This window comes from Ischnura elegans, assembly GCF_921293095.1.
Source record: "Ischnura elegans chromosome 13 unlocalized genomic scaffold, ioIscEleg1.1 SUPER_13_unloc_1, whole genome shotgun sequence".
Classification (NCBI taxonomy): domain Eukaryota; kingdom Metazoa; phylum Arthropoda; class Insecta; order Odonata; family Coenagrionidae; genus Ischnura; species Ischnura elegans.
In genome coordinates, this window is record NW_025791657.1 from 9,786,048 (window position 1) to 9,799,367 (window position 13,320).

A 13,320-nucleotide genomic window follows, 5' to 3' on the forward strand; every position below is an offset into this window, starting at 1 on the left:
ACGGGAGAAAGACCTTATATCTGTAATGTGTGCAGTAATTCCTTCTCTCAGAAGGATTCCTTGGTTAAACACATGCGAAGACACACGGGAGAGCGACCTTTTTCATGCAGAATCTGCAAAAAATCTTTCGCTGTGACAAGTACTCTCAAAATTCACATCCGAACTCACACGGGAGAGAAACCTTTTTCGTGCAATATCTGCAAAAAATCTTTCGCTGTGACAGGTACTCTCAAAAGTCACATCCGAACTCACACGGGAGAAAACCCTTTTTCGAGCAATATCTGTAAAAAATCTTTCCCTGTGAAGGGTGCTCTTCGAAGTCACATGAAAACTCACACGGGAGAGAAACCCTACTCATGCAATATCTGCAAACGACCTTTTGCTGCCAGTAGTAATCTCAGAAGTCACATGCGGACACATTCGGGAAAGAAGCCTATTATATGCAACGTGTGCAGCAGGTCCTTCACTGGTATTGGTTACCTGAATCGTCACGTGTGTGTAGGCTCGGGAGAGATGCCCTATACGTGTCAAGTATGCCAAAAATCTTTTACTCGTAGAAGTTATCTCAATAGTCACATGCGAAAACACACGGGAGAGAAACCTTATGCATGCAGAATCTGCGAAAAATCTTTCTCTGAGAAAGGTACTCTTAATATTCACATGCGATCACACACGGGAGAAAGGCCTTATTCGTGCTATGATTGTGAAAAGTGTTTCTCTAAAAAGACCGACTTAGTAAAACACATACGCATTCACACAGGAGAGAAGCCTTATACCTGCCATGTGTGCGGCAAGTCCTTCAAATGGAATCAAGATCGGGTTAAACACTTGCGAACACACACGGGAGAAAAACCTTATGAGTGCAGTATCTGCAAAAAATCTTTCACTGACGGAAGTAATTTCCGAATTCACATGCGGACACACACAGGGGAAAAGCCATTTAAATGTAACGTGTGCAGCAGGTTCTTCGGTCAAGCGAGTCATCTCAAAAGTCACATGAGAGTACACTCTGGAGAGAAACCATATTCGTGCCAAATCTGCAAAAAATCTTTCGCTCAGAGTTCTTATCTGTCCATTCACATGCGAGTACATACTGGAGAGAAACCTTATCAATGTGACATTTGTTGCAAGTCTTTTGCTACTAGTTCTCACCTTGGCCGTCACATGGGTGTACATAAATGAGATTAATCATTTCTATACAGGGACTGCAGCAAGTACTTTACTGTGAGGAATGGCCTTGACCACAGCAAGTGTGCACGTACTGTTGTGAAACATAATTAATTTAGTGTAAGCACAAAGTTTTTCACTGTTAGTTCTAATCTCAACCGCCACATGAGCACTCACTAGTGATAAACAATATTCGTGCTACGTAAGTTTTATGGCTTTCCCCAAATGGGCCACCTTTGTGCACTTGACATGTTTGGTCATTGGAAAGATTATTCTTATAAATATCGAAGTTGTTCTAAATCAAGCGATTGCAAATCTGTAGTGAGAAGCCCAATACCTTATTCTTACCTTCGCAATGAAGAATGAATAATGATCAAGTACCTATTGGGAAGATGGGTCATCTCCCACGATACCATGGGAATCGTACCAAGTCGTTTTTTGTATTTTGCACTCAAGACAGTGAGTGAGATCAACAATCATTTTAGTGAAGCTCTTCAAAGACTAGCAAGTGAACCCAATATTTTGATATTTGCATTGAAAGTCATTATAAGCTGTCATTTCCCTGTGGTGAGGCTCAGTCATTGTACTTCTTTCCAACTGACGTTAAAGAGGTTAGCAGAATTATTGAAGAAATGAAGCGTAAAAATGCAATGGGTCATGATAAAAACAGTATCAATATTATTAAGGTATACGATCGTATTGCACCGTTTTCTACACACAGAAACTTGAGTATGATAGTGTGAATTTCTAAAACAAACAGGTATTGCAGTGCCAATTTCCAAAATAGGTGATAAAACTTATGCTAGCAATTATATACCAATATCACTGTTCCCTGTCTTCTCAAAAGTCTTGGAAAAAATTAAAATTCAGTTTTTGGATTTCATAAACACTAATAACTACTTACCCCTGTGCAATTGGGATTGTGTGAAAGGTAAAAGTACAGAAAATGGAATTTTAAAGCTTTGTTCTGCTATCCCTGATGCACTCAACAATATCTAGAAAGTTGCAGTTTTGTAATACGTAAAAATTACGAAAGCTTGCATAGACGAGTCAGTGTTACTGAAACGATTATTGCAAGCTGGAATGAGATGAGTCGTTACTAAATGGTTCCGGAGTAACTTCAGTGGATGAACCCAGAGTGAGAAAATACGTGACTTTTATGGACAAGAAACATCATTTTCTTCTGGAGTGCCGTGGAGATTCAATTTTAAAATAACTTCCCTTGTGGATATTACGGCTTTGGTTTTTATATAGCAAGATATGAGTGACATATATTTACAAAAATAGAATGTTATGGAACAAAATTTTAATTTTATTCATATAAATTTATATCAAGCAAATGAACAAAATATGTTACATTTAAATGAAAAATAAATTATTCGAAAAATAATCCCTGGAGATCGATCTTGGTGACTGTTCTTTTTCTTATGTAAAAAAAATTTCAATACTGGAATATTCAATGCTAAATAAACTTCCTTTGTGGATAATATGGCTTTGGTTTTTATATTGCACGATATGAGTGATATATATTTACAAAAACAAATGGAATGTGATGGAACAAATTTTTAAAACCATTCACAAAAATTTTTATCAAGCAAATGAACAAAATATGTTACATTTAAGTAAAAAAAAATTATTCGAAAAAATGGAGCGTTTACTAAAGATGTCTCATGTGTGACATGAAAAAAACCTGTTCGACATGTTTAAAATTTAGCAAATTAACTTTGTGAGTTAATCTGGGATAACCATTAATGAAAATATTACCTGGAAATAATTTCTCAATAAACTGGAATTGGAAATGCGATTGATTTCAAGGAAATTCCTTATATTAAGATATTTATGTCCAAAAATAGGTTGTTTTGTAGATTGTGCTCTAGTTGAATCAAGACTGCAGTATGGCATTTCTTGCTGGGAAGGAGCCTACCTTCCTCATATTAAGCCTTGGCAGATTGCCTAATGGAACTCATAAGGGCAGTGTAAAACTGAGCTCTCGTTGCCTCTTTTCCGAAAACATAATGTTTTACGACTAAAGTTTTTTTTGCATTTAAGGTACTCATGACGTTTTATATTTTTGTGGGAAACAGAGCGAAAAAGATTGAATATGCTAGTAAACTCCGGTAAAAAATACGTCTCCATGAGGTTCGGGAACTGTTTGTATACCTAAGCCCCAAAAATGAAGCCTTCAAACATACATACACTTTCCTTGCACTGAAAGTGTTATGTTCCCACCCAGTTAAGATACATTGTAAAAACTATATGGCTTAGTTTCTTGCTAATTAAAGCATTTCCTATCCCAAGAGAATGAATATATTGAACAATTGTTAAAAAGTTGTTGTGTAATCTTGTTAATTTTAATTTGTCATTTTTTTGTATTTTCATTGCGTTAAGTCATCATTCATACAATTTACTCTGACCAACAAGAATGTACTGTAAATTGTAAATTTTATGAAATATGTACTCCTTTAGTTTGTTCTATGATAACTTGCCACATCTTATATGTATATTCGTTGTTTTTCTAAAACCTATTATGTTATTCGAATTGATTGAAATGAACTCAAGTTATTTCTTTTTGACAAAGCCTGCCTACTTAATTGTATGATCATACAGGTGAATAAAATTATTATTATTAATGAAATGTAAATGAGACACTCTTGGTGATCATTTGAATTAAAAGTTCCGAAATTGCCTGGCAAAGGAGCACTTAGCCAAAATATTACTGTTTTTGAAATGCACCCTTACCCTTCACCACGGCTAAATTTTCTGGATCCAAGGCAGGCTTGCTTGCATTTCCCTCGCTTTTAAGTCTGTTACTAGGAATTTCTCTTTTAATTATCCTAGCCCCTAAATGCTGTGACAAGATCCATATAAAAAAATGGTGACCTTCGTATTATGTCAAATCACCTCCCACATTATTTCATTTCTCCAAAAATATGTTTCCTCCACGAAGCACCATGAAAAATAAAGGGGATGCCAATCTCAGTCCATAGACGCCGTTACTATAATAATCGCATGCACCACCAATACTTAAATCTAATGAAAAAGTGTTACATCCGCTAACATCTATTTAGAATCTATGTTGTTAACAGGTAGGCAAGTCATTGATTAGTATAAAAACAGCGAGGGACCCCAGTTAGATCCCAGGAGTACTCCATGAATAGCAGTGTACTCAGGTGAATTGCATTTCTTAAACATAATATATTGCAGAGTATTTCTTAGTTGGACGAAAAAATTCTATCCACTTAGGAGATGCATATATACCTACAATTTTGACATAATTAACTCATGGTCTACAGTATTAGAAGCTTTCTCAAGTATGACATGAAATTGACTGCCCTCATTGCCTCTAGCACAAACATATTCAGCAAAGTAACCAAGGTTCGACATTGCATATCCAGGTTGTGTAAACCCATAATGAAATTAGGGCATTCCTTTTTTAAAACCATACTACAAACACAAAAAAAAAACACTCATACACCTTAGAAAAAAACAGAATTGACAGGGGCTAATAATTACTGTGAAAATTGCAGATATTACATGAATTATTATAAAAAGTCCACAGCAGTATTGTAAGTATCAAAAGTGGTAAACATTTTCCTATTAATTCTTAGAATGTGGGAACATTCTTGAGAGCTTTGCACGCTTACTGCAGCATTTACCCAAACTTTTATCACTACAAGGAGATCTTACACATGGGCACTTTTCGTCACCACAAGAAGCGCTTAAAGGCTTAACTCTACCAGACCAGACCTCGTGGCAGGGGGTGCGTCTTGCACAGGGGGTGTCTTTTACACTGTCTGGCAGCTAAAATAGGGAAAAATTAGGGAAACTAACCTAAGGTGATTACTGGAAATGCATACTCACTCGTGACACTGGTGATGCCAAATGCTTACCTCATCACTGGCATGAAATAGGTATACATAATTCTAACTACAAAATCAGAACAGAGTACAGCGGACTCTCGATTATCCGGCTGCGGTTTATCCGTGTATCTGATTATCCGTGCACAATTCCATTCTCGCTCAATATTTTCGCGATCTTTATAAAAAAATAAAACCTACCGCAAAATCATCGGAATTACTTCATCAATACAAGGATACATCAACAGTGTCATTTCCCTTAAAATCTCCTTCGTGAAAGGGAAGCAGTCTCGCGCAAGCTGCATTCACGAGAGCTCTGAGTTCTTGTTTGCTAAGCGTCTCATTGCCAGTGCGCGACCGCGCTCCGTTATCACGGATACACGTCCCGCAGCAGTCGCAACCCGGGCAACTTGTGCGAGAATGCCGACTACGTGGCGCGACTCAACGGCAAAGAATCGCAAATAATGAAATGAATAGAGACGTGGGTTTCAACCACATCAAATCGTGGAATCCAATGATCAAAAGAATGAGTAGGCTAAGAGAAGGAAGGACACCTAAAACTGACCAATCACAGACGACTTGACCGCCCCAACTGGGTATATATAAGCCCGGCACTAACCACATCCATCATTCGCCTTGAAGAAGACGACAGAAAAGGCCATTGAAACGTAGGCAGCGATGTCCCTCCTGACCCGGCTGATTTCCCTTGAAGACTTCATCTACGTGGTATATATACTCACAAGGAGCTGGCCCTTGGTATATAACCCGGGGTAGCCAGAATCGTAAGTAAAGGTGGGTCAAGGCATGGTTTAGGGGGGCGCCAAGCCATGTTCTGGGGGAAGACGTGCAAACCAAGTTGTGACATTAGTTTATGAGATTATTTCCTCGAAAAAATAGTTTTATTTTAGCTACATATCTTTTGCTAATACATATCAATTTTCGTGGGTTTAAAAAAAATTGTTGAATGCCTTCGTTTCAATTCAGCACCAGACTTATAAAAAACATAGGGGGGACGAAAACCGGGGATCTTGCCGCGGGAAATTTTATAATTAGTGAGTTTTAAGCTTTTTAAGCTTTTTAGATGAGTCTTATGATCCACATTAGAACCCTGATAACTCGAATCTCGATATCTGGGCACTCCGGGAAAAATTGACAGGCCTGAAACGTTTTCTCCTCACCCCATAACGAATTTTTGAGTGGGCTCAGGCCCCATGTAGTCGGCGCAACTGTTCAGTACTGATTTTGCTTGGTACATAACCCGGGCCAAATTTGATGTGGACGGCCGGACGGAGTCAACACTCGTAGTCCTGAGGAAGATTGCCGAGTCTGACATCGAAACGTCGACAGTGTGGAGGAAGCAAACCACATTTTCAACATAATAGGGTGGTTTCCTATTTTTTATTGTCTAAATCGAAATATTATCTGTTATTCCTTGAGTACGTATTTCACGCATTTAGATTTTTAAATGACGATATCTATTTTTCGTGGTTAATCGAAAATTGAAAATTTTCAAGCGCGAGAAAACGCTACGGCCTAGTATGAATGCTGGGAAAAGCTCGTGTGACGTCTTCCTAGTTCCAGCTGCCGCCGTGTGAGGCCACCTTGGTACGAGACTATGAGCGTCGCTACGATGTAGACTTCTAGCAGGCAGCGCTTCGTTTAATTAGGATTATAAATACCCTATCAAACGAAGAAAATTTTCTGACCAAAGGCAATTTTAATAGGTGGTTATTAACCCTTACCTGCCGGAGACTACGAAAGCAAAACTTAACCATGCTACGAGTAGCACAAGAACATTTTAAAACTCTCCGTACGGAGCTCTTTTTTGGGGGTGAGTTGCCCGGTTACACTCGTCCCTCGGATTTGGGACCCAACTCAACGGGGCGCCCGGCCATTATCCCTGCCTCTCACCCGACCCTCGGACCCTTTCATAGCGGGAGTCCGTAATCAACTTATTATTTTACCGGTGTTTTTTATAAATAATTATTGACTACGATTTCTGAGAAATTACACTTACATAATAATAACTGACATATTTTTAAGCATTGTGAAATTTTAAACGGGTTTCTAGCGTTGATAATAACCTAGTTAGGACCTTTTCATTTTTCAGAAGGTTAGATTTTTGAAGTTTTTTAGAAGGTAAGGTGAGAAATTAGAGTTGGAATGCATTCTCGTATGGGCAGGCATAAGTACTAAGAAATGGGTTTTAGTGATAACGTTTAATAGAAGTTGAGGTTGCATTCAACAATAAAGGAAAAAGGGCAGGGAAAAAGGAATGCAAGCCTGAAAACCCATGAAAGAACTAGCACAATAGCACATTGAGGATCGCTTTTCTTAGAATAGGAGAGGGCCACCGAAAACTTCGGCGAAAATGTCATTAGCGCTCAACACCTGGACTGTATGAATGCACGTGCGATATCATTGTGAGTGGAAGGTTTGGTTTTACCGCGTAGTTTACCTGAGACATCGTCGGGCAGCTGAGCAAATGAGTAGCAAACAATAGGGCATACAACGCAGGTACGAAATAGGATGTACATTAGGGCGGATCGCAAAAATCGATTTTTTTCAAATCCATCTGGCCCAATGAAAAAAAGTTGTGGGACCGATCAAAAATAAGACCTGAAAAATTTGAGACCTGTACGTGAACCCCTGACCCTCGCTCAAATGCAATTTAGGGGGGGAGGGTCATAATTCGAAAAATATAATATTTTATGGTCATTCCCTATAGATTTTGCCGAGTTACTGCCCTTCTAGGGCAAAAATTTCGTGCATTTTAACGTATCTGCCACCGTTTAGCCACAAAATTCCTAATTTGAGTCCGCGAAGAAAATATTCCAACGCCCACGCAGCGTCGCGGATACCAGAACCGCAGGCCGATCCCTTCCCCTCCACGCTCTCTTCTCCCCCTCCCACTCCTCGAATACAGCAAAATTCATCCCGCGCATGCTGTTAGGAGGTCGTTTATCTTTGATAATATAAATCAGAAGATGGTAGAAGGTAAAAATGGATGCGTAGTGAGACGACTTGTCCCTTATTTGGCGCCTCGTCGGCGTTAAAAAAATCGATGTTACCAACTTTTAGAGAAGTGATGAAATATTTTTAGATATGCGCACTCAGGAAAGGAGACTACGGTCAACGAAGACGCCTCTCGAGTGGCTATGAAGGTTTGGGAACTTAGGTTATGCACTTCTATTCCGGTATTGTCCGACAGCTGTGACTAAATGGATGAATAAGGGTGAAGGCCGCCGGCGTACCCTCCCCGCTCCCCTCTCGAATGCCTCAGTTGCACCAAAATTCACACCAAGTGCGTCTTTCTTCGTTAGTCTTACTAATATTTGATGTATCAGCATCGTCCAGTGAGGAACAATCACGAAAGAATTATTCAATTACCTGCTTTCCAGTCTGTATTTCTTATGTTAGTGTCATTCCTCATCTTTTGCTGCTGTCAGCAAAGTTTTGGTAAATTCTTTCGCGAATCTCTCGTCCGTATGTATAATAAAAGGAATGTTGAAATACAAATTTGAACTTTCATCAATAGATTTTTAAATTCCACAGCGCTAAGCTCAGATATAGCCGAATGAACCTGAGTCTCTCTCCAATATATCATCAGCGGGTAGTCCTTTACGTCGATATTAAAATCCAGCAATTGTAAAAATCTCGGATTGGTCGCCAAACGCATCCTTGCAGAAACGCAAATTGGGTCCCTAGATTACCCTCCCAACGTTTATGCCGCAAATCCAAATCAACATAGTGCAATTTGCAAATAGACCACTGTAAGGGATGAAATACGATTTGATGCTTTCCCGGCGAATGATGTGGGTAAACTCTTTTCGGGGTTCAACAAATTTTATCCCTTAGGATGAGCCCCCAGTCGGAGCCTGAAATGTTGGCCATTATGAAAAAATGAACCCAGTGGGAATCCCGAGAAGAGTCTACCCACGCTGCAAGGGATGTTGGAATTATGCTTATAGCAAAGGGATGATGCCTCCTTTTTGGGCGGTATTCGCTTGGTACCATCATAATCAAATCCTTTTTAATTCTGTGTATCTAATTTTCACACGGAAAGGAATCGATAATCGCAGATTTTATAGCTTTTGCTAATCCTCCGACGGGGGAGGCAAACCTCCAAAAGTGGGAACCTGTTTCTTCAACTAACACCACACATTCCCCTCTAAACTTGTATTGATAAGTCTTCTTCCCTTTTTTCATCAGACAAGAGTCTTTCATTCCAATAAAATAAGGCCCTTTGATAACACCTCTCTTTTCTTATTCACAGTAATTAGCATCTTTTTCTGTCTACGTAAGTAATTCTGGTACACTAGCTTTGATGTATCTTACGAAGTTATGACTTTTGCGTCAGCTAAAGTTGCGGGAACGATCATTGCTGTTGCTTGGTTCTTGCATATACCTCTATCACAGTTGGCAGACGCATTTTCCCCGAAGAAGTTCCAATTTGAGTTTATAGTCCTTAATGTTTATTTCATGAGGAAAGTAGGGATACAAATCGGCTAATTTCTCGCCAGTTTAATTTTCTTCGGATGAATTGATGAAGAAAATTATTGATACTATTTTCCCGTATAAGAATTGACGAGGATGACTCAACGCTCTCCTACGATTCCCTTATTTCCTCAGTTGTTGAGTTTCTTTAGGGTTCAATCCAGCAGCCATCATCTTTCTTTTCGTCAGATTGTCTCTCAAAATACTTCTTCATTGGGGGAATCTTATGCTCCTCCATGCACTTACACGCAAAAATATCGCATAATTTAAAATGTTCCTTTAAAATTGTTTGAGTCTTATACTTAAATAAAACCCTACTTTTGGCCTATTACGATTTTCCGAAAGTTTTAGTACTTCCTAAGGTACCGCTAAATCCATTTAGTCACATTCATAATGGAAGAGAAGCGCGTCACCATAGTTCGCACACCTTCATAGCCACTCAAGAGGCGTCTTCATTGACCGTAGTCTCCTTTCCTGCGTGCGCAGATCTAAAAATATTTCATCACCTCTCTAAAAGTTGGTAACATCGATTTGTTTAACGCCGACGAGGCGCCAAATAAGGGACAAGTCGTCTCACTACGCATCGTTTTTTACCTTCTACCATCTTCTGATTTATATTATCAAAGATAAACGACCTCCTAACAGCATGCGCGGGATGAATTTTGCTGTATTCGAGGCGTGGGAGGGGGAGAAGCGAGCGTGGAGGGGAAGGGATCGGCCTGCGGCTCTGGTATCCGCGACGCTGCGTGGGCGTTGGAATATTTTCTTCGCGGACGCGGACTCAAAATAGGCATTTTGTGGCTAAAGGATGGCAGATACGTCGAAATGCACGAAAGTTTTGCCCTAAAAGGGCAGTAACTCGGCAAAATCTATAGGGAATGACCATAAAATATTATATTTTTCGAATTATGACCATCCCCCCCCAAATTGCATTTGAGCGAGGGTCAGGGGTTCACGTACAGGTCTCAAATTTTTCAGGTCTTATTTTTGATCGGTCCCACAACTTTTTTTCATTGGGCCAGATGGATTTGAAAAAAATCGATTTTTGCGATCCGCCCTAATGTACATGTTACATTACTTTGGAATACCGGCGTATTAGTAATTACTCGGGGGAAAATGAATGGATCAGAAAATAAAGGGTATGTAATGTAGATTGTTATTTGGATTGCGACATTCATGAGCGATAAAACAATAAAACAACAGCATCTCCCCATTACATATTTTTCATCCTGTAAGATGTAAGAACAAGGCATTAAAGCATTCACATGAGAAATTCGTTAAAAATAACACTAAAATTTCATTTAAAATTTGCCTACGCACAGAACAAAACGAAGAATTCATTACAATAAATAAAAAATTTGAGTTTGCAGCAAATTATTCTTTGAAAAAACCATTGCCGTTTCAACCACTTCACCGCAAGTTCTTGCTGTGGGAAGGATCATAAATGAGTGGGAGGGTCGGACTCAATTGCCAAAGGGGAGGCACAAGGGTCTCGCTAAGCCGGGTATCGGGCTGGGCCTGAATACAACGGACCATTGCTACCGCTGCGGTCGGTTTTCATCCCCCGCGACAGCTATACCCGACATCAGGTCGTCTGTATAGAAAAGTTTGCGACAGCTATACCCGACATCAGGTGTTCTACGTATAAAATGCCCATCGGCTCCACCCGACGTCCGGCGCGAAAGGGTTAAGCGATATTTCCCTGAGCTCTATGCCTCATGCATGCATTGGTAATCTCAGACGATGTTAAACTCCTTTGTACTCGTATAGAAACTAGGTCCCAGTGACGTCACGCGGAAAGGCATGGGCGCCAATCTGGCCTTTTTAAATGAGGTTAAAAATGACCATTAACATTCGTCTAAACTGGGATTTCTAAAATCAAATAACTTGTATATTATGAATACACTAATGGTGGGAAATGAATCGCAATCAATGCCTTTCGGTTTCTTTGATGAAGGAAAATACCCTATTGGGTATCATACAAAAATACCAACGGATAAGATAAGACGGCAGAAATCGCTGTCAGGCCTGTCACCGCGACGAGAAGCGTTGACGTCGATTGTCCGAATTGATCGTCAGCAGAGAGAAGACAAGAGCCTTGGCTCGACTGGTCACTCTGTGTCGAGAGGGCGATGGTAGCTCCACTCACCGCACATTCCCAATACAAGAAAAGCGCGTCTTGCATAGTATCGAACAGGCAGTAATGCAGTTTCTAATCCGGTGGCGATCCCGATAACTCTTCGTGAAGAGACATTCATTTTACATTTATGGATATCAATGAAGAAACATTTGTGTACAAACATACGTACATTTGTATATTAGTAAACAGGGCCTAGTGTATTTCCCGCAACGCACGCATACATCCGTGCCGTGCTGAGAAGCCGTATCATTAGGATATAAGCAACGCGCAGTGAGGTCAAATCCAGCATGTCCTCAACTTATTTCAACTGACTAGGGTTCCCACTCTTCCGTGAAAACCTTAAAACCGTCAATAGCCCGTGAATTTTGTCTACCGTGAAAACACCTAGAAAAAGCCGTGGGTTCGTCATACAACTTTATCCCTTTTGATACGGCGGAGTTTTCGTCTTGGCATGACTGCTGTACTGAGCCCCAAGAGACTCTTCTTTCTCGTGGTACGGAGTATTTTTGGAGGACATTCGTTAAGAAGTGTCTCGCTGAACCTTTTTCGACCCCTCCACGCAGGGACTCCGCATTATCTATGACTCCGAGAGTAGTTGTGTTACCTCCTTTCCAGGTTTACGACCCTACCTGCGGCATTGGTTCGCGGTCAACTTATGTATTGCTTATATGTATTTAGAAAATGAATAATTGATGCCGCCACGTAAATGACAGACTTTGAATTGAAATCCTCATTTTTCTCTGAGCATTGTGAAATTTTAAACGAAGTTGTAACGTCAATGTTAACGCCTTTAGTGCTGCAAGTATTTCCATGTTTATGTTTATTTAGAACTCGAGATATAAGTTAATATTTATCGTAGAATTTCGTTTAAAAATTGCAAACGCAGCTCAAAAGACAAAGAATTCAATTCTTAGTTTATATTTCTTGAGAAAAGAACAAATATTTATTTCGAAAACTGACTGGAGAAACAATTGCATGACCGCGGTCCCTTACCGCTAAGAGGGGGTATAAAAGACGAGGGGTCAGGGTACCTGCTCTCGGATTCTGAGGGTAAAGCCTAAACCCCACAGTGTTGGGTCCCGAAACAAAGAGGTCGTACACCACGACCGTCACAAAAAGGGAAGAAGTAGAAAACGTATATATACGGCTTTCATTCTCTTGGTCAGGAAAATCTGAGACTGAAATATACGGCTTTCGTCTCCCGGGTATAAAAACGTCCACACCTATATTTATGTCTTTCGTAGGGAAAAGGTTAAACCAAAAAAGTACTTGTGGTTAAACAAATGGATTAGATGGCTTATAGCGTGAGCTTCTAACTTATATACAACTTAATGCATGCTTCTGATTTTAATTATTATTTCTAATAACATGAGGTAGAATAATTTATTAGTAGCATGACGTTTTTTGCATCATGTGGTGTGCATGCGGGAATCCAATTTCATGCTGCATGCTGGAGATTGATCACCCCCTGCCAAACAGCCTAGAGGTGGCTCGCAGGGTATTATGTAGATGTACATATGTCGGCTACTTACCATTTAACCACTTCAATGAATAAATCCCTACGTCATACTTACTTCTCACAATATTCTATCCACCAGCAAGCATGAGGTACAACATAATTGGAGTAAAGAAGTGTAATGAATAAATTATACCCTTGGA

General features: G+C 39.9%; 1 protein-coding gene across 1 annotated transcript; it reads left to right on the top strand.

Moving 5' to 3' along the window:
• Positions 1 to 72: 72 nt before the first annotated feature.
• LOC124172000 (zinc finger protein 271-like) lies at positions 73 to 3,657 on the top strand. The gene has a single exon (XM_046551397.1). It carries the CDS (start codon positions 73 to 75, stop codon positions 1,180 to 1,182), a length of 1,110 nt encoding a protein of 369 aa, XP_046407353.1. The 3' UTR covers positions 1,183 to 3,657.
• The last annotated feature ends 9,663 nt before the right edge of the window (positions 3,658 to 13,320 follow it).